General features: G+C 54.0%; 1 protein-coding gene across 6 annotated transcripts in view; it reads left to right on the forward strand.

The window, feature by feature from the left end:
• The window catches only part of CACNA1B (calcium voltage-gated channel subunit alpha1 B), a 248990-nt gene that overhangs the window by 221993 nt on the left and 5688 nt on the right, over positions 1-21309 (forward strand). For all 6 annotated transcript variants that reach the window (XM_054501972.1, XM_054501966.1, XM_054501970.1 and 3 more), the window contains 7 exons: positions 5199-5295; positions 8181-8289; positions 15267-15374; positions 17023-17135; positions 18217-18344; positions 20612-20747; positions 21035-21151. In XM_054501972.1, coding sequence (XP_054357947.1) covers positions 5199-5295; positions 8181-8289; positions 15267-15374; positions 17023-17135; positions 18217-18344; positions 20612-20747; positions 21035-21151 — 808 coding nt within the window. The remainder of the gene's footprint in view (positions 1-5198; positions 5296-8180; positions 8290-15266; positions 15375-17022; positions 17136-18216; positions 18345-20611; positions 20748-21034; positions 21152-21309) is intronic.

The raw sequence follows: 21309 nt of genomic DNA on the forward strand, positions 1-21309 counted from the left end.
GGCCACGAGGACTGCTAGCACCTCACTCACAGTGTGTGCCCAGGAAATGATCGTGGATGAGCAGCTTTCAGTGAGTGCGTAGACATCCACCACTCACCGCGCCCCAGGGGGATTAGGGAACCGTGGGTGCCACCGAGGCCTGCCTTCTCTCTCTGAGCTCCTCAGCCTGCCCAGGCCCCCTCGTGCTCCTCTGCTCCCAGTGCCCTTGCTGGGGGAGGGCCGGCAGGACGTGGTCAGACCCCTCATGGTGAGGTTCTACTGCCCACAAAGCTCCTGGGTTCTGCCAGTTTTGCTGAAACTGCAGCTCAGCAGAGGGAGCCCTCCACAGACACAAAAGGCCTGGGAGCCTGACTAGACTTCCCTACCCTCCTATCCACTCAGCCTCCCCAGAGCACCCCCACCCTCCTAGTGAGGATCCAGAAGGTGCTGCACGGGCCCTTCCCAGTCTCGACAAGGTCCGGAGCCACTGGCAGCATCGGGGGCCCTGGGGCGGGGCCTCTCCTGTCCAGGCTCTTCCAGGCCCACAGCATCTCTGTGGGTGTTTTTCATTTGAGTGGGAAATGTACAGTTTTTACGCAGTGCAAAACAGACGTAGAGATTGTCTGTGTTTCACGGTGTATATGACAATTTCCATGGCTTGCGAGAACCCTATCATGTCCGATGCAGCAATATGTTTGTCCTGTGATACCTACTTCATGCTGGGAGGGACAGGCTCAGGCACATTCACACAGGACCTGTGGTCAAGTAAGCCCAGTCGACTTGGGGGAGACTGACCACACTGAAGACCTAGACCTTGCTAGGCAAAGGGCAGGAGAGACTCCAGCTGAGGCAGGATTTAGGTGAATTCTAGGCAGGTCACCCTGACTGTGTGGTCTAGAGAGTCGCTGCTTTTTCTGGTGTGTTTTTTCTAGAGGAGACTGTGTTGCAGAAAACAGAGATACTTTGTAGCATGTAGTTAGTACTAAAGGGCAAAGGCCTGTGAGAGGAAAACAACATTCCCCAATCTTTCTGAGCTACGCCCGGGCCTTCCACAGTCAGCCGCCGGCAAGAGCACAGGCAGGAAGAATGGGAAGTGGACTTGGGCCAGATGGCAGCTTGGTTACCATGCACAGTGGTACCATACCAAAGCCAGAGTCTCCGAGCAGGGGTCCTTGGAAGACATAGGCACTCAGGGATATGAGAAGTGCTTATTGAAGAGTAAAAAACAATACAGGCCTCACCCCAGAGATAGCATGCACAAAATAACACACAAAACCTGTGGGCCTTGAAATAGCACAGATGTGACCTGTGAGCAACACATGATTCTGCCCCCACGAGCAGCCTGGGCTCACCCTACGTAGCCCAAGATGGCCAGGACAGGCCGAGGGGCCCAGCAGAGGCAGCTGAGCAGATTGGGCCTGGATCCTGCATCCTGAGCAGAGCACAAGGCACCTTGAGCCTTTTTGGTAGCCTCTGTGACAAACGCAGTGATGTAGTCATTTCCCAGGGGACCACTCTTTGGCTCCTCGTTCTTTGGGAGAAACTTTGAAACAACAACAAAATTTTATGAAATTTCCTGAGTTGTGTGTGCACGTGTGACTGTGCATGTGTGCACAAACAGGACATGTGTGCATGTACATGGCTGTGTTGTGTGCATGTTTACACAGTGTGACCACATGTGCACTCTATGCATGTGCACATGTGCATGTGTACACGTGTTGTGCATGCATGCACACAGATGTCTACATGTGTGTTTCGTGCACATGTGCATGCACACAGGCACACACATGTGTGCATGTTGACGTTTGTGTGTGCACATATGATTGTATATATGTGTGCATGTGTGTATATGTGTGCAAGTGAACTGAATGTGCGTGCATGCCTGTGTGGTTGTATGTGGATGTGTGTATGAATGGCATGTGCACCTGTGTGTGTGCACATGCCCGTGTGTGCGTGTGTGTGCCTGTGGGGTGCACGTGTGTGCCTGTGGGTGTGCACATGCCTGTGTGTGCCTGTGGTGTGCAGGTGCCTGTGGTGTGCATGTGCCTGTGTGTGCCTGTGGGTGTGCACGTGCCTGTGGTGCGCATGTGCCCATGTGTGCGTGTGTGGGTGTGGTGTGCACGTGTCTTTGCGTGTGTGTGCCTGTGGTGTGCACGTGCCTGTGTGTGCCTGTGGTGTGCACGTCTGTGGTGTACACGTGCCTGTGGTATGCACATGCCTGTGGTGCGCATGTGCCTGTGTGGGTGTGCCTGTGGTATGCACATGCCTGCTGTGGGTGGATTCTGAAGGCACGGAACTGTTCACCCTGGTGCTGCTTTTCCCAACCTTCCTATTGTTGTTGCTTCAACCCTGTGGTGTGAAGCCTGGCAACTTGAGAGGAGAATTGCAGTCACACTTCTTGCAGCAATCTGGCTGCTCATTTCTGTGTCCACCCATCTGTCTAATAACATCTCCTGGGCATCTGCCATGTGCTGGGGCAGGGGCCCAAAGGTGAAACAGGCACATGCTGTCAGAACGCTCAGCCAGGCTTGGCAGTGAGACCACATGGTGACTGTAGCTCAAGGCCAGGGCATTTCTGAGGAAGGAGAGGCCATGTCCGGCCTGAAGAATGAGAGGAGGTGCCATTTGAGCTGAACTTAAAGGAATAGGAAGGTTTGAGCACTAGAGAAATAGGATGGATTGAGCTGGGGCAGAGGGGAGAGGGAGGCCAGGTGGCTTCTAACAGGCTGGAGAGGAGAGTGCATTGCAGAGGGGTTGCAAGGAAGGCTGAGACCGGCTGAGAAAGGCATTGAAATTGGTTAAACAAGTCGCTTTGATTCTGCTTTATAGACAGTGGGTACAGTCCTTGAATTGAGGAGTGATGGTGTCAGGCCCACACTTTTCACCTGGGCTTGATGGGCAGGGACAGTTGGGGAGGGTGGGAGGTCTCACGTGTGTCCAGCCCCCCCGTGGTGGTCCCTTGGCTGCAACAACCTTAGCAAACACCTTTGGTGAGGCCGAGGTGGGGCTTCCTGTTTCTTCCCTTTTACAGAAGGAAATTCAACATGATTTGGAGCTGATTGGACCGAGGGGTCTACACTGTAGGAGAGAGGAGCATTGGTGGTGATCCAAGGATGCCAGCCTACGATGAGAGGAGGTCCTTAGCTGGACCAGGGCTTCCAGGGGAGGACACAGAGTGTTCAGGGAGACAGGGTCAGTCAGGAGACAAATGGGTGTGGGCCTCTGAGGTTGCTGTGATAGAGAAGAAGACCTGCCTTGCTGTGGTGGTGAGAAAGCCAGGCGTCAAGAGGGTTTGGCTGACCTGGGAGGCCCAGGGAGCATCGTCACTCAGGGAGTGAGAGGAGGAGCTGACCGAGAGGGAGGGGCAGGGCAGTGTTCTGTGTGGAGCGGCTCCTGCACACGTCGGGCTCCGGAAATTTCGCTGGGGTTGCCACACCTCCCAGGGAGCTCCAAGCCCCAGTCCCCCAGCGAGGTGCCACCTGTCCAGTGCACCCCTCACCTCCGCCGCCACGCCTGCGCGAGGTCGGTCTTCCCATCACAGGCTGGGCGGGCGGGCGGGTCGGGCTCCATCCTGCCTTTGTTGCCATAACCTGTGACATTTCCTTTCCAGTTGCCGGATTCATTATAAGGATATGTACAGTTTGTTGCGTTGTATTGCGCCACCCGTTGGCTTAGGGAAGAACTGCCCTCGTAGGTTGGCCTACAAGGTTTGCAACTTCAGAGCCTCCATCCAACATACTTCCCTGCTCGAAACGCACACAGCACACACTCCCTGCCTGGTTCGGGAATGATGACGCCTCACCTTTCTTTCCTCCTGTCCTGCCCCGCACTCCAGCCTCCTGGACGCTTTGGTTCCCTGTCTAATCTCCCCTGACCCTTCTAGCTGGCTGGGGACAGGCAGCCTTTTGAGAGTGCACAGAAAGCTTTCTGGCTGGGATCAGCTAGCTGGGTGGGAGATGGGGGCTAGGTCCCTCCTGCATCAAGGAAGCAGTCGACTTGCCCGGTTTTTCCTCCGAGCTCTGGAGAGTGAGCTGATGGTCAGGCCAAAGGCCGAGGGCCCCAGAGGAAGGGAGCACGGGCACAGGCCTCCCAGGAGAAGCCGTCCTCTGGGTCGGAAGAGCCCAGTAACCCAGTGGCTCTTCAGTCCCTGGGGGAGGAAAGGGCAGAGGCAGAGTGGGGGCCAAAGACAAGCCGTCCTGCTTTGCCTCTGGAGTGGTGCGCTCAGCTCAGCCAAGGAGCCCCTGGTCTGGAACCGCGGGAGGAGGGCAAGGCCCCAGGGCAGATCCATCTGCCAGGAAGAGGCTGTCCCCTTTCTCTCATGGGCCACCTGAATCTGGCTGTGTCTCTAGGACCCCAAGCCCACAGGCAGGTGTCCCAGGGTTGTGGATGTAGGCCCCAGGCCTTGTGGCCTCTCTACTTGGGAAGACTCTGTCATTGGAGCCTTTAGGTTCCTAGATCCTGCAACCTGCCCCTTTGCTGTCAGAGCTGGTGCAAGGTGGCCCCAGGCCATGTCCCACCAGCTCCTCCCCCCTCCCGCAGTCTCCCATTTCCCACCCAGCCCTGAGCCCCAGCAGCAGCCCTGCCCTGGGCTGGCCTCGGGCGTCTCTGGGCTTGAAGCAGGACTTGCCCCAAGGTTAGGTTTTGGTTCTACAGCTTCAGGGCTCCCTCTTTAGTTTTCTGGTTTGTTTCAGATCTTCTCCAACTTTTTAGCCTCTAGCCTCACTTGGAAGCAAATCTGACCGTAAGGAAAGCTGATGTCTCTGCTGTGGTTCTCAGCCACTGCCTCATCTGCCACCTGACCCTGCCTGCCAGCTCTTCCGGCAGGGTGAACCAGCTCTTTTCTGATTGGCATTCACTGTGATTTTTAAAAGAGTAAAATCAGAAATTATCAACCCAAAGCCGCCCCGATGCAGCCCTTCCTCACCCCTCCATGTTCATTAGCTCAGACGCCACCCCCGCCCACTGCCCCGCGTGGGGCTGGAGTTAGGAGGTGAGGCTCGGGGGTGGGGGGCCAGGAGGGGGTCAAGCCAAGCAGAGAAATCCCTCATTTTACTTATTTTGATTTTGGGCTTTGAATCCGACACTTTGATTAACTGGCTCTGTTTTCTTGTCTGCTTCCTCCCTGCCCCCACCCCGCTCCCCTCCCCGCTCCCCTCCTGCTGCCGCTCCTCCTGTGGACCACCCCACTGTGCCCTGGCCTCGCTGGGACGGGTTTCCAGTGGGCGCATCAGTTACAATGACATGTTTGAGATGCTGAAACACATGTCCCCACCTCTGGGGCTGGGGAAGAAATGCCCTGCTCGAGTTGCTTACAAGGTAGACCCTGACCCTGCAACCCGCCCCCCAGGAGGCTGTGTGTGCTTGCTGAGGGGTGCTCGCTGGCTCCCCCAGCTCCTCTCCCTTTCAGGGTGCCCGGCTGTCTGTCTGCCGCTCTGCTGTGTGCCCCTGGCCGCCTCACTGTGTCTTTCTCTTCAGCCCCATCCCAGCTTCCTTCCCAGACAGAGGGACGTGGCCACCATGATGTCTCACTGGCCTCTTGTCCCCACAACCTGAGCTGCCCCCTCTGAGAGCCCCCGGAGGCTCAGGAAGACAGAACTAGACCCTCCTCCCTGCCTTTTCTCCCTCCCTTCCTTTCCTAGGAATGAGGGGACAGACCACTTGTTTGACAGAGATTGTTTTTGTTCTGGGCTCAGAACAAAGCCCTAAGCCCCTGGTATGGATGGAGCTGTCCAGCCCTCTGGGTCTGGCCCTGGGGGCAGGTGGGGCCTGCAGGGCCTCTGGTGCTTCTGTACAACCCCCTCCCCAGCTCAGCAAGTGCAGAGGCTCCCTGGGCCCAGGCTGCAGTCTCCAGGGACTTTCTAGGCTCCATGGTGGGGAAGAGGCACTGTGGCATTGAGAAGGAAAGGGGTGTTGGGGAGAGGCATCTTGCTATTATTCCTGAGGCCTCAGAGGGCTGCTGGAGGATGGGGATGGCCTCGGGGCCCAGGAGTCATGGGATGCTGAGTTGCCAAGAAGGGGGTAAATTGAGGGATGCCTCCAGGCCTTCCTCCTGGGTGGGCAAGCAGGTCACATGGCCCAGCCCTAAGCCTGTTCCATCTGCCCAGCTGTCCCCAGTCCCACCTCTTACCCTCCATGTGTAAGCACCTTCGTTCCCCCAGCACCCACCCACCTACCCAAGAGCCCTCCTGAGGCCCCCACTGCTCTCCGGCAAACGGCCTGTGGTTCAGCCAGCATGTGCCTAGAGCTTTTCTGATCCTCTCTGAGGAAGACTTTCCTGAGTCTGTCTGAGGAAGCTTCCTGCCAGAGCTTTCGTCTATGGTGCTGTGGACAGCTCTTGTCCACACTGTCTCTGTGCCCTGACTCTAGGTCTTTGTCACCCGACTCAGTGCAGCCTGTGGGAGCCAAGTGGCTCCTCCAAGCCATCCTCAGCCCCTGCCCTGCCCCTGCATTGTGCCTGCCTGGGGGTCCTGCATGCAAGGCTGTAGCTTTGTCCCCAAGAAGGAGAGCTCTGTCCACACTTGGCGCCGGGGCGAGCAGGCAGGGCCATAACGGAGCAGCCTTTGGAGCCCCACCCAGCTGTGCTGGCTGACTCCAAGGTTCTGGGCATGGAGAGACCAAGGGAGGCCTCAGGGTGGGGGCAGAAGGGCCAGATGAGCTGAGGAGGGTCCAGGAGATGCCCAGAGCACCGCACCTTGGAGGGCCCAGGGCAGAGACACCTGTTTGTTTGCCCTGGCCTTGCCTCTTGGCTTCTTCCTGAGATTCTTGGCCCTTTGGGGCCTGGAGTGGGCTGATGGCACCCCTGGGGAGGGCAGCCCTCCAGTGCCCTGGGTGGAGCTCTTCCTTCTTGGAAATCACCTGCCTGCTCTGCCTTCACTGCTATCCCCAACGCCTGCCCTCTGGGAGAGGAATTCCTTGGCCTCTCACACCGCCATCCGTGCTGGTCTGCAGGGATGCCATTCTCCAGGAAGCCGTTTACTCCTGTTGTGCTGCACACACATGCTATGCAAAGCCCTGGGACTAGGACTGGACGTGGCAAGTGGGGCTTTGCCAGCATTCGGGGCCAGAGTCAGGCTCATGTCTCCAGCCCGGCTTGCATCCACACCCGACCAGCTGTTAGGCTGAGGACTCTGGATTTGGGGCCACAATGCTAGGGGCAGGGCTGTGTGGCCCTCCCTAGAGAAGGGGCTGCCCTGCCACAGGTTGCAGGCTTGGGTAAGGACAGGCAGACCCCGGAGAGGAGCTCCTGTCTGTAGCTGGACAGTGCTCCTGGGGCTCCACTTGGCCAGCTCCTTGCTCCCCACGCTCAAAATATTCCAGGCACACTTGAGATGCATTTCCTCCTTGAGGCCTCTTCAGTTCCTAGAGCCTGGGTCTCTGGGCAGCACTGGCTGGGGCCAGAGGACTGTGGTGCAGACACGAGCTCATCTCCAGCTGTTCTGTCCCGTCCCTGAAAACTGGCAATGGGCTGTCCACCTGAGAGGGAGACAGAGCAGAGCTGCGGGACACTGCCCCAGCCCGCTCTGAAGCGCAGCAGCCTCAGCCTGCGGCCCTGGGCAGTCCCATCTGTTCCTGTCCTTCCAGCAGCAGGAGCTGCCTTGCGCAGAGATGGGCTCTGCCTTTTAGTGACATCGAGCATCTCTCCCAGGCCTCATGCTGGGTGGTGAGAGGCAGAAGCCCCACTGGACCTGAGCTAAAACCAGGATGTCACCTCTAGGGGCCCCCACTGGGAGCTGGGCCCCAGAGAGGCACCCTGGACCACCTACTCCTTGTCCAGATGATCCAAGTGGTGGGAAGAGAAGACGGGGGTGGGCAGAGCAATAAGCACAGGGACCTCTTCCGTCTGTGGCTGCTGCTCCTCCTCCCCAGCCAAGGCTACGCTCCTACATTCAGCCACAGGCAGGGGTCCCTCAGGGTGAGGGGGTGGCTGTGCTTTCAGAGGGATCAAGGCTCCAGTCTTTACCTGGAGTTCTGCTTTTCTGCAGCCAGGAGGGTCCTCAGCTAGGTTTGTGGGGCGGGGAGTCCAGGGGAGAGTGTGAGTGCTGGCAAAACTCCCACCCGCCCCACCTCACTCAGGCCTAGGCACCTGCAGGCACCACCACTGGGATGCCCAGCCCAGCCTCCAGGGACCCCATCATTGCGTAGTCTTGGGGTGGGGGGTGACCCCAGCAGGCCTGGCCCTGACCGGCCCTGCTTGTCCCTAGCGCCTGGTTCGCATGAACATGCCCATCTCCAACGAGGACATGACTGTCCATTTCACGTCTACGCTGATGGCCCTCATCCGGACGGCACTGGAGATCAAGTTGGCACCAGGTGAGCAAGGCAGCCTCGGAAGGAGGGCCCCGGACCCAGGGATGTGCACCTCCGCCCTCAGTGTCAGCCCCAGGAGGACACGCAGGGAGGAGGGTGAGGGGCCAGCTGTGTCTAGAGGGGTCTGAGGACAGCTGCACAGGATGCCCACCCTGGGGCACTGGCTTTTTCGCCTGGTAACCGTCTGCACATTAGCACTGCAATGATCCTATTTTCAGGTAAGGAAACTGAGGCATGGTAAGATTTCATAAATTGCCCAGGCAATTCAGAGCCAGCTGGTGGTGGAACCAGGACACAGCCTGGCCAAGCCTCACCACAGCCAGCGCCCTCCGTGGGGACGAGCCTGCATGCCCTTGGCCCCTTCCCATAGTGAGTCCATCTGGTCTTTCCCTGATCTGATGGACAGAACCACAGAGCGATGCCAAAGCAAGGAGAGAAGGAGCTTGTAGTGAGTTCTTCCCCACGTCCACCTTCCCCACCACAGAGGAGATTACAGCCCCAGAGGGCCCTGCCCCACCCCCGCCGCCCTGTGTCTGCCCCATCTCCTGCTTTGTGCACCAAACCCCACTTATGTCTCCCCAAGGATGCCATAGTGGCAATGCCATACTGTTTCTTGCCCTGCCAGTTTTTCTCTCTACTGGATTATTTGTGTCAGCATATAAACACCCAATTATTTCCTCCATCTTTAAAAAGTTCTCCGCTGGGCGCGGTGGCTCATGCCTGTAATCCCAGCACTTTGGGAGGCCAAGGTGGGCAGATCACGAGGTCAGGAGATGAACACCATCCTGGCCAACATGGTGAAACCCCGTCTCTACTAAAAATACAAAAATTAGGTGGGCATGGTGGTGGCGTGTGCCTGTAGTCCCAGCTATTCGGGAGGCTGAGGCAGGCTTGAACCTGGGAGGCAGAGGTTGCAGTGAGCTGAGATTGCACCACTGCACTCCAGCCTGGTGACAGAGCAAGACTCCATCTCGAAAACAAAAAAAAAAAATTTATCTTCCCCTCTGTCGACTTCCCTATTCTCTCCTTTCTAATGCCCTGCTCTTGACAGGTTGTCTCTGATTTCCCTTCCCCACATGCCGGGGGCTCTTCCCAGCTTCACCAGACCTGCCCTTGGGGTCTCCAGGCCTCCACGTTGCTCGACTCGAAGGCCGAGGCACATGCCCAGCTCATGGGCTGTCCATGGCCATTTCTCTATTTGCATTTGCTTCTCTTTGAACCTTTTTTATTTGTTTCTCTGATCCCACAAACTCTGGGTGTGCCTTTGTGCCGTGGAATGTTCTCTACACTCACTCCTTTATCATCTCACCTATTCCCATGGCTTTAAATAACATTAATCCAATTTTGTATTTTTAGTCCTTACTTCTCTCCTGAACTTCAAATTTTCCCCCACAGCCTTCCCTATCTCAATCAATGCTCAAGCCGAAACCTTAGAAGTCATCTTATTTTATTTATTTATTTATTTATTTATTTATTTATTTATGATAGGGTCTCACTGTGTCACCCAGGCTGGAGTGCAGTGGTGCAGTCACGGCTCACTGCAGCCTCCACCTCCCAGGCTCAAGTGATCCTCCTGCCTCGGCCTCCCAAAGTGCTGGGATTGCAGGCACCACTCCTCACTACTAGTTTTTGTATATTTTTTAGAGATGGGGGTTCGCTGTGTTGCACAGGCTGAGGATCATCCTTTTCTCCTCCTTTCTTATCCCATTTCTGATTCATGCCTTCTCTTTCATATTTTCTTGACTCTGTCTTTAAAATATATCCAAAATGTGGCCACTCCTCTCCCTTCCCCCACTGCCGCCTCCTCTGGCTCTCAGCTGTTGCTGTAGCAGTTTCTAATTCATCCACTTCTGCCCTTGGCCCCTTCTGTCTGCCTTCAACACAACAGCCAGAATGATCAGGTTAAAAAAAAAGACTAATGGCCGGGTGCAGTGGCCCACGCCTGTAGTCCTAACACTTTGGGAGGCCAAGGCAGGCAGATTGCCTGAGCTCAGAAGTTCAAGACCAGCCTGGACAACACAGTGAAACCCCGTCTCTACTAAAATACAAAAAATTAGCCGGGTGTGGTGATGTGTGCCTGTAGTCTCGGCTACACGGGAGGCTGAGGTAAGAGAATCGCTTGAACCTGGGAGGAGGAAGTTGCAGTGAGCCGAGATCGTGCCACTACACTCCAGCCTGGGCGCCCCTGGTGGCTCACGCCTGTAATCCCAGCACTTTGGGAGGCTGAGGCGGGCTGATCACGAGGTCAGGAGACGGAGACCATCCTGGCTAACACAGTGAAACCCTGTCTCTTCTAAAAATACAAAAAATTAGCTGGGCGTGGTGGCGGGCGCCTGTAGTCCCAGCTACTCGGGAGGCTGAGGCAGGAGAATGGCGTGAACCCAGGAGGCAGAGCTTGCAGTGAGTGGAGATTGTGCCACTGCACTCCAGTCTGGGTGACAGAGCAAGACTCTGTCTCAAAAAAAAAAAAAAAAAAGAATAGATAACCCTCAGTTTCAACACCAGAGGACCAAAAAAAAAAAAAAAAAAGATAACCAGGCCAGGTGCCCTGGCTTATGCCTGTAATCCCAGCAGTTTTTGAGGTTGAGGGAGGAGGATCACTTGAGCTCAGGAGTTTGAGACCAGTCCGGGCAACACAGGGAGCCCCTGGCTCTACAAAATTAGCTGAATTAAAAAATTAAAATTAAAAAATTAGCTGAATGTGGTGGTGAACACCTGTGCTCCCAGCTGCTTGGGGAGGCTGAGGTAGGAGGAATGAGCTGTGATGGTGCCACTGCACTACAGCCTGGGCAACAGAGTGAAACCCCATCTCAAAAAAAACAAAAAACAAAAAACAAAACCGAAAAGCTTCATAGTACCATATATATTAAATAAATTAAGTTTAGAGTGGAAAAACCTTCCAAGAAAGACAATCCCATGTCCAAATGACCTCTTTATTGAAGTCTACCAACTGTTTAAGGAAGAAATAATGCCAATTCTGTATAGACTCTTCCAAAAAGTGGAAAAAGGGAATATTTTCCAACTTATTTTATTTTCAGAGGCCAATTTTGCTCTGATACCAAAACTAGACAAAGACATGACCAGAAAAGAAAACTACAGATGAATATCCCTTATGAACATAGATTTTTTAAATCTTCAACATAATCCAGCAAACTGAATTTTTTTTTTTTTTTTTTTTTTTTTTTGAGACGGAGTCTCTGTTGCCCAGGCTGGAGTGCAGTGGTGTGATCTCAGCTCACTACAAGCTCGGCCTCCTGGGTTCATGCCATTCTCCTGCCTCAGCCTCCCGAGTAGCTGGGACTACAGGTGCACGCCACCACGCCTGGCTAACTTTTTTGTATTTTTAGTAGAGACGGGGTTTCACCGTGTTAGCCAGGATGGTCTCCATCTCCTGACCTCGTGATCCGCCCGTCTCAGCTTCCTCCCAAAGTGCTGGGATTACAGGCATGAGCCACCGCACCCGGCCAAACTGAATATATTTTAAAAGATAATATATGATGACACAAGTGAGGTTTACCCCAGGATAAGTTAGGTTCAGTGTTTGAAAATCAGTTAATATAGTTTACTGTATCAAAGAAGGAAAACTATGTGATTATCTCAATAGATATAGAAAAAGCATTTGACAAAATTCAACATCCATTCATGATTTTTAAAATTTTACATAAAGTAGGAATTAAGGAAAGCTTCATCAATTATGTATCATAGACTCACTTATACGGTCAATTGATTTTTAACAAACTTGGAAAGGCAATTAATGGAGAAAAGATCATCTTTTCTACAAATGATGCTGGAGAAATTTAGACAATCCTATGCAAAAGGAGAAACATTCTTGACATGCCGTTTTAGCTTGCTCGGGCTGCCACAAGAAAATGCCGCAGCTTAGACAAAAGAAATTTATTTCTCACAGTTCTGGAAGCCAGGAGTCCAAGAGTTTGTGCTTGTGAGGTGGGTGTCACTCTTAGGCCTCTTCTCTTGGCTGGTAAACAGCCATGGTCCTGCTGTGTCCTCACAAAGACTTTCCTCTGTGTGTGCAGGGGGAGAAAAAGAGCAAGTGGATTTCCAGGTGTCTCCTATGAGACCACTGATTCTGTGGATCAGGGCCCCACACTTAGGAACTCCTTGAACTGATCACCTCCTTACAGGCCCTGTCACCAAATACAGTCGCATCTGGGGGTTAGGGCTTCTACATGTGGACTGGAGTTGGGGACAGCTTGATCCATAGCACATACCTTTTACCCTGTACAAAAAATAACTTGAAATGGATTGTAGACAGAAATGCAAAATCTAAAATTATGAAACCTTTATAGGAAACACAAGGTCAGGCGTTGGTGGCTCACGCCTGTAATTCCAACACTTTGGGAGGCCAAAGCAGGCGGATCACCTGAGGTCATGAGTTCGAGACCAGTCTGGCCAACATGGTGAAACCCGTCCCTACTAAAAAAAGTTGGGCCTGCTGGTGTGCACCTGTAGTCCCTGGGAGGCTGAGGCAGGAAAATTGCTTGAACCTGGGAGTTGGAGGTTGCAGTGAGCCAAGATAGTGCCACTGCACTCCAGCCTTGGTGACAGACCGAGACTCCGTCTCAAATGGAAAAAATCGGCAAATTGAACTACAGTAAAACTTTTGCTATATGATATATATACATATATATATATATATATACACATATATATATTTGAGACAGAGTCTCGCTCTGTTGCCCAGGCTGCAGTGCAGTGGCGCAATCTCAGCTCACTGCAGCCTCTGCCTCCTGGGTTCAAACGATTCCCCTGTCTCAGCCTCCCAAGTAGCTGGGATTACAGGCACATGCCAACACACCCAACTAATTTTTGTATTTTTAGTAGAGACGGGGTTTCACCATGTTGGCCAGGCTGGTCTTGAACTCCTGACCTCAAATGATCCACTCGCCTTGGCCTCCCATAGTGCTGGAATTACAGGCGTGAGCCACTGTGCCCCGCCACAAAAGATATTTTTAAAAATGAGGCCAAGTGCAGTGGCTTGTACCTGCAATCCCAGCTTTGATTAACTTTGAGAGAATAGGTGGGAAGATTGCTGGAATCCAGGAGTTCAAGACCAGCCTGGACAACAAAGTGAGGCTCTGTCTCTACAAAAAATAATTTAAAAAAATTAGCTGGGCATGGTGGCACATGCCTGTGGTCCCAGCTAGTCAGGAGGCTACGGCGGAAGGATTGCTTGAGCCCAGGTGTTCAAGGTTCCAGTGAGCTGTGATCATACTACTGCACTCCAGCCTGGGCAACAGATTGAGACCCTGTCTCAAAACAAAACAAAAAACCAGAATGAAAAGACAAGCCTAAAATTGGAGAACATATTTGCTAAACACATATCTGCTATAGGATTAGTATTCATAATATATGAAGAACTGTCACAACTCCCTAAGAAAATAACCCAACCAAAACAGACAACAGATTTGAACAGAAATGTCATCAGAGAAGATATATGGAAGGCAAACAAACACATGCAAAAATGCCCAATGTCATTAATCATTAGACAAATCCAGAATTAAAAAAAAAAAAAACCACAACGAGATTACACTCCACTCTACTATAGTTGCCAAAATACTTTTCAGAATGACAATACTTAGTGCTGAGAGGGCAGAGCAACTGGAATTCTACATGTTCCCGGTGGGAAAAGAAAATGGTGCAGCCCCTTAGACAGTTTGCCGTTACTTCTATGGTCCAGCCATTGCACTTAGGAAATGAAAACATACATCCACACAGAATCTACGTGCAAATGTTTACAGCTTTATTCAAAATTGCCCCAAACTGTAAACAACTCATATGTCCATCAATTGGCAATGGATAAACAAATGGTGCATTCGTACAATTACAGAATACTCAGGAGTAAAAGGAAACACGCTACCGTTGCGTGCAGCAACATGTAGGACTCTCACATGCACCACACTGGGTGAAAGAAGCCAGATTCAAAGACCAGTGTGCTGTATGATGCTATTGGCGTGACATTCTGGAGCAAAACTATAGGGACCCAAAACACATCAGTGGTGGCAGAGGCTGCCAATAGGACTAGGGGTTGACTCAAGGGGGCACAGAGGAATTTGGGAGTGATGCAGCTGTTGCATACCTTGATGGTGGTGCTAGGTACATGGGTGTATGAATTTACCAAAGTTCATAGAAAATGAAAAAGGGTGACTCTCACTGCATGTGAATTGTATCTTAATAAACCTGATGTTTAAGAAAGGTGAATCCAATTATTTTATTCCTCTGCTCAAAACCCTCCACTGCCTTCCCTCCCACCCCCTCCATCCACCCTGCCCCAAGGCCTCCCTGGCCCTTTGGGTGACACAGCGGGGCCAGTGTACTCAGGGGCTCCTTTTACCTTCAGGGCACACATGCCTCCTCGGGAGACTTTGATGGCTGTCCTGTCCACAGCCGCAGCCCTGCTGATATTCCCCTTCCCTGCTCTGCTCTCCTGCCTTGGCACTTTGCACTCTCCAGTACACTTTGTTGTTTTTTTTGTTTTGTTTTGTTTTGTTTTTTTTACTTATTACTGCTTTATTGGTAGACTAAAGCGGCGTCAACTCCAGAAGGGAAGTTTTTGAGGGTTTTTTGGTAAATATTGTTGAATGAACAGATGAATGGCTGGAGTGCTGCCATCTTCCTCCTAAATCCCCATTGCCCATCCCATTCACACACGAACATGCAGTGCACATGCATGGACGCACATGCACACAGCGCACTCACACACGTCGGACACACACGTGCACATGAGGTGGTTGCCCTGCTCACCTGCCTCCTCCTCTGGGCAGACTCGCAGCAGGGAGAGCTGTGAGCAGCTTCTGCATCAGTGTTTGTTCCCACTGCACCCTCCTTCCAGCACCGTCTGTACCCCATCTCCGCCTACACCATTCAACTCCCCACCTGCACCAGCTCTGCCCCATTGGCAGCTGCAGGGCTGCTCCTAACATCTCTGTCTTTTCCCCTTCCTCACCATCATCCTGGTGCAGCTGGGACAAAGCAGCATCAGTGTGACGCAGAGTTGAGGAAGGAGATTTCCGTTGTGTGGGCCAATCTGCCCCAGAAGACTTTGGACTTGCTGGTACCACCCCATAAGCGTAAGTGTGAGGGTGAGAAATGCCCCCAGCCCCCACCTTTCCTGTCCCACCCAGAGTGGCTAGAGGGCTGTGGAGGTGAGGGTGAGGGATGAAGGGCAGGCAGCCTTGGAGAGGTGGGCTCGCCTCCTCATGAGTCTGCGCTCAGCTCCAACCAAGGGAGCCCTGGGTGGCAGAGGAGCCGCGGAGATGAGCGTGGGTTTGTTGTGTTGAGCTCCTGGTGTGTGGAATTTATTTGTTAAAATCCAGAGGAAAGGCAGGAGGGGATCCCACAGGGATGTGAGGGAGTGCGGTGAGATGCCCAACTCCATCTTGTGAGAGAGGTGAGGGAGCGCGGGGAGGTGCCCAACTCCATCTTGTGAGAGACATGAGGGAGCACAGGGAGGTGCCCAACTCCATCTTGGAGAGGTGAGGGAGCATGGGGAGGTGCCCAACTCCATCTCGTGGGAGACGTGAGGGAGCGCAGGGAGGTGCCCAACTCCTCCTTGTGAGAGACGTGAGGGAGCACGGGGAGGTGCCCAACTCCATCTTGGAGAGGTGAGGGAGCATGGGGAGGTGCCCAACTGCATCTCGTGGGAGACGTGAGGGAGCGCAAGGAGGTGCCCAACTCCATCTTGTGAGAACGTGAGGGAGCGCGGGGAGGTGCACAACTCCACCGGGAGGTGCCCAACTCCATCTTATGGGATATGTGAGGGAGCACGATGAGGTTCCCAACTCCATCTTGTGGGAGATGTGAGGGAGCATGATGAGGTGCCCAACTCCATCTTATGGGATATGTGAGGGAGCACGATGAGGTTCCCAATTCCATCTTGCGGGAGATGTGAGGGAGCATGATGAGGTGCCCAACTCCATCTTGTGAGAGACGTGAGGGAGCACCAGGAGGTGTCCAACTCCATCTTATGGGATACGTGAGGGAGCACGATGAGGTGCCCAACTCCATCTTATGGGATACATGAGGGAGCACGATGAGGTGCCCAACTCTGTCTTGTGAGAGACGTGAGGGAGCGTGGGGAGATGCCCAACTCCATCTTTTGGGAGACGTGAGGGAGCGCGGGGAGGTGCCCAACTCCTTGTGGGAGACGTGAGAGAGCGCCCGGAAGTGCCCAACTCCATCTTGTGAGAGACGTGAGGGAGCGCGGGTAGGTCCCCAACTCCATCTTGTGAGAGACGTGAGGGAGCGTGGGGAGGTGCCCAACTCCGTCTTTTGGGAGACATGAGGGAGCGCCGGGAGGTGCCCAACTCCTCCTTGTGGGAGACGTGAGGGAGCGCAGGGAGGTGCCCAACTGCGTCTTGTGGGAGATGTGAGGGAGCGCGGGGAGGTGCCCAACTCCATCTTACTTTCTGGGGAGGAGACACAGGAAGGGCCCTGCATTAAGCAGGTGGGGATGGCCTCAGCCCGGCCTTGAGAGGCCTCAGGAGGAGTCAAGGCAGCCAGGAGGGCCATGTCAGCATCTGGAGGAGCCCCAGGTAGGCCAGACTCCTGATGGCTGAGCCCCGTGTTCTGCCTGAGAGCCGTCTGTCCCAGTGCATTTCCAGGAGTCCTTGTGGGGGGCGAGGGAGGGGTGGCTGTTTCCTCACCTTACTTCCATCCCTTGTTTCCGTGGATCCTCTGCCACCTTCTCCGAATCTCAACTCCTGTGTTCTTTTCCAGCTGATGAGATGACAGTGGGGAAGGTTTATGCAGCTCTGATGATATTCGACTTCTACAAGCAGAACAAAACCACCAGAGACCAGATGCAGCAGGCTCCTGGAGGCCTCTCCCAGGTAGCTGGCGGCCCTCAGTTTTCCAGGAAAACTGTGATGCCTCCGAGGCTCTGGCATCCTTCGGGGGTTTGACGACAGGGGAGATGCACACAGTTCTTGGAAAAAGTATCTCAGGAGAAGGAAGATGAAAGATTCTTGCAGCTACCTCTGTGGCCCCCAAAGTCAGAAACTACACACAGCCTTTATGCTTTCCATGAGCTGGTGGTACTGGGCAGCTCCTGACATAGAAAGTCAGCACTCAGGGCCAGAAGATGAGGGCTGGGCTGGGCAGTGTCACGGTTGTTACGGGGTGGAAGAGAAGAAGATGTGAAGACCATTTGAGGAGGATTGTTTGGAGAGGTGAAAGGAGAACTGTTTTCCCTTCACACAGAGAGCAAAGAAATTCAGATAGATAGGTTCAGGATCATTGTCTGTTGTGCTCTTGCCTTTGACTGAGATGATTTCGGGGCCCATCTTCCCGATGTCATCCTTCCCACACAGCCGTGTCTTCGGTGACCATATGTAGTCTGTCTGCTGGAAAATTGTCTAGGTGTCCAGGGCTGCTGGGGACATTGGCCCAGCCCTCAGATGGAGAATATGTGGTGCTCAGGCCACACCTTCCATTCTCACACCTGGGGTGGACATCACTAGTCCATCCAGCAGTCTTCCCCAGCCCTGAAATCTCAGAATTTTGCTCAGCCCAACCCTAACCCTAACCCTAACCCTAACCCTAACCCCCAGCAGCCAATTCAAGGTGATTAGATGGAATATTGTTGCCACCTGTAATCTGGTCCAATCCCCTAGTTGTGTAGACAGGGTAACTGAGGTTTTGAGAGGTGACATGGCTTTCCTGAAGTCACTGACAGGCAAGGTTTTGAGGAGATGCTGTAAGGGTCCCCCGGCTTGCTTCACTGTTTTGGTCACAGGTTCATATTTAGGGACATATTAGGGAAAGTAAGCGGCCCCTTGCTAAGGGGAAAGAGCCCTTAGGCTGGGCTTGAACATGACCTGGCTTTTGCCCCATGCCATGTGGTCAGAGCAGGTCAGAGGCCACGTTGCAGGCCCATTGGAGCTCTTTCCCTTCCCTTTGCCTCCTTTGCAGATGGGTCCTGTGTCCCTGTTCCACCCTCTGAAGGCCACCCTGGAGCAGACACAGCCGGCTGTGCTCCGAGGAGCCCGGGTTTTCCTTCGACAGAAGAGTTCCACCTCCCTCAGCAATGGCGGGGCCATGTGAGTATCCAGATGCAGGACATAGCTGGACAGGAGGAGGTCCAAAGACAGTAAAGGGGGAAGCAGACATCCCATTTCCTCGGCCTCCCTGGCCCTCATTTCCACTGGCCTCTGGGTTCACCAGCTTGGAGGCACCTGAGGGGCATGTCTGCCATCCGACCCTGCACTTGGGCCCTTAGCAACCCTCCAAGGACAGAGAGCCCCCAGGTCACACCTCAGTTCTCAGGGGCTGGCTTTGCTACAGATGCTCATTGTACTTGCTGCCTGAGAGCAGTCAGGGCTCTTGCTTTGCTGGGTTTCTGTGGCAGACTTTAAAATTGTTTCCTGTGACATTAGACAGGTGCTTCGTTGAACCCACCTTCCTAACAGCACTTAGACCACCACGTCCCATTCCCTACACATGCACCTGCTTCCCTTTCAGACAAGAGGCCCCTGCTCCTGCTCCTCATCGGCCCTCCGTGCCAGCAGATGCTGAGATTCCACCTCCATCTCCCACCCCTTTCTGTCAATGGCCTTCTACGCTCTGATCTTTCTAACCCTGTAAGGCACTTTTCCTCTCAGATCTCCACTTTGGTACTGATTTCTGAAGCTGTTATATTTTGTAAACAAATTGGTAAGGTTCTTTTGTATCACTTAACTTGCCACAATATTTCTTGGTAACAAATCACCCAGAAGCAGGTGACTTAAAAGAACCATCACTTTTTCCCTCCCACTGTAGTCCAGAAAAGTGTGCTCCCAAATCTCAGGACCCAGATCCTGGGGGCTGACTCCCGAGCCCCTGGCAGCCGCCCATTCCCACACTGCTTTCAGCATGCTGTTGAAAACCTTCCTTGCATTTAAAGTCCTGATTCTGACTGTATGTGCAGGTGGGAGGAGATAGTGAGGTGTCTGGGGTTTATCTAAGCCAGGCTTTCAGCAGGAAATTGAGCTTCTGTTATTTCTGTGATGGTAGTTTCTACCTAAATCAATGACAACTCCAAGTCAGAGAGCACCCACTCAGGCTGGGTCTGGTGAGGGTATTTATTGAGCCATTTAGTGAGCAGGTTGAGCACACCTCTGGCCTTGAACATGGTGTTATTTCAGGGTTGGTGGTGCATTAGGAGCCAGCTCCGGTTCTCCTAACCACCCCTCCTCTCAGCACCAGCCTGCCACTGCAGCTGCTCTGTGCCTGGTGCCAGCAGGGGCTGCAGTGCCCCAGACAGCATGGAAGGAGAGCTGCTTGCAACTCTCAGAAGACAAAGGATGGGGCTTCTCAGAAGCCCCAGCAACCACCAGTATGTCCTTCTGCCATCTCTGCATCCACTGCTGTGGTCAGGGTGTGGTCCATTTAGACCATCAGGCTCCATTCTGAGCTCAGAGTGATTAGTGCCACTCAACCTGCATGACTAAGAATGTAGTCTTCAGTGTTTCACTGAATGTGAGAATGAGCACTCACCCAAACACATTCCATGCCAGTTAGGAGACAAGTGATGAGAAATACCAGTGCAGAAGTATCTCCAGGTGGGGCTATTGGGGCAGGCGTATGGGGAGCATGTGTGGGGTGGCCTCCGCCAGAAGGCTGCACCCCAGCAGAGAGCCGAGGGATGGAAAGGCTCATCGTGGCTTGGGGTGGGGGGTCAGAGAAGTAAGGAGGAGCCACCAGCAAGGGACCCCTGAGGGAGGAAGCCCCTGGAGGAGGAAGCCCAAAGAGTCCCGGGCGAGGCCCCCTACCCCCTGTCCCAGCCCGTCCCCTCCATGACAGCTTCACCCTCATCTGTCCCAGTCCGTCCTCTCCATGACAGCTTCTCTTGCTGTCTGCTGGCATAGGCAGGACTTCTTCAGCTGCTGTCGTAATGCAAGCTGTACACATGTGGCCCCACTCCTTCCCAGGATAGTCCTGTGCGGCAAGGACAACCCCTGCTCCCACTTCACAGATCAGCCTCTTGTCCAGAGGAGGGGGTGACGGACCCAGGCCCCCCTCAGACTTGAGCACTGTGGGCTGTAAGCTGGTGCTCCGCATCCTGTCTGCCACTCTGAATCCCTTCCTGCTCTGACCCTGTTTTGGATCCATGTCCTTTGATGAGGCTTTGCTTGGGTCCAGCGTGCACAGGCCACGTTGGGGCTTTTGTGCCCAAAGGAGGGCTCAATTCAGCCCAGAACAGGGTGGCCAAACCCCCTGACCTCTGCTGCGTGTGGTGGAGATGCCTGGCAGGTTGAAGCACGAGGCTATTGGGGAGGCACCTGCAGCCTCTGACCCTATAGGAATCTGTTTGTCTTCTCTGCCACAGACAAAACCAAGAGAGTGGCATCAAGGAGTCTGTCTCCTGGGGCACTCAAAGGACCCAGGATGCACCCCACGAGGCCAGGCCACCCCTGGAGCGTGGCCACTCCACAGAGATCCCTGTGGGGCAGTCAGGAGCACTGGTGAGCACTCCCAGGGGCTAGTGAGACTGGGTTGGGGGACGTGTGAACAGGGATGGGGGATTTTGAGACTGGGGTGGGGGACGTGTGAGACCAGGGTGGGGGATATGTGAACAGGGATGGGGGGTATGTGAGACTAGGATGGGGGATGTGTGAACAGCAGTGGGAGTTAGGTGAGACTGAGATGGATTTGGGTGAGACGCCAGTGCCTCATGGAGTGAGTCCGGGGTGGGGTCAGATGAGTCCGCGGTGCCTTGTGTGGTGGGACTAGGCGAGTGCTGTATCCACAGGCTGTGGACGTTCAGATGCAGAGCATAACCCGGAGGGGCCCTGATGGGGAGCCCCAGCCTGGGCTGGAGAGCCAGGGTCGAGCAGCCTCCATGCCCCGCCTTGCGGCCGAGACTCAGGTAGGTGGTCTGGGAGGGTCCAGGCCCTGGGCTGGGCAAGTGGGGGGTGGGGAAGTGGGAGTGTGGCTCTGGGCCTCCTTCAGGTGAGGAGACCTGGAGTGGAGAGGGCTGGGGTCCATGTGTGGAGCTCTTTGCTGAGGTGGGAGCAGGCACCCCGG

This window comes from Pongo pygmaeus, chromosome 13 (assembly GCF_028885625.2).
Source record: "Pongo pygmaeus isolate AG05252 chromosome 13, NHGRI_mPonPyg2-v2.0_pri, whole genome shotgun sequence".
NCBI classification, from domain to species: Eukaryota; Metazoa; Chordata; class Mammalia; order Primates; family Hominidae; genus Pongo; species Pongo pygmaeus.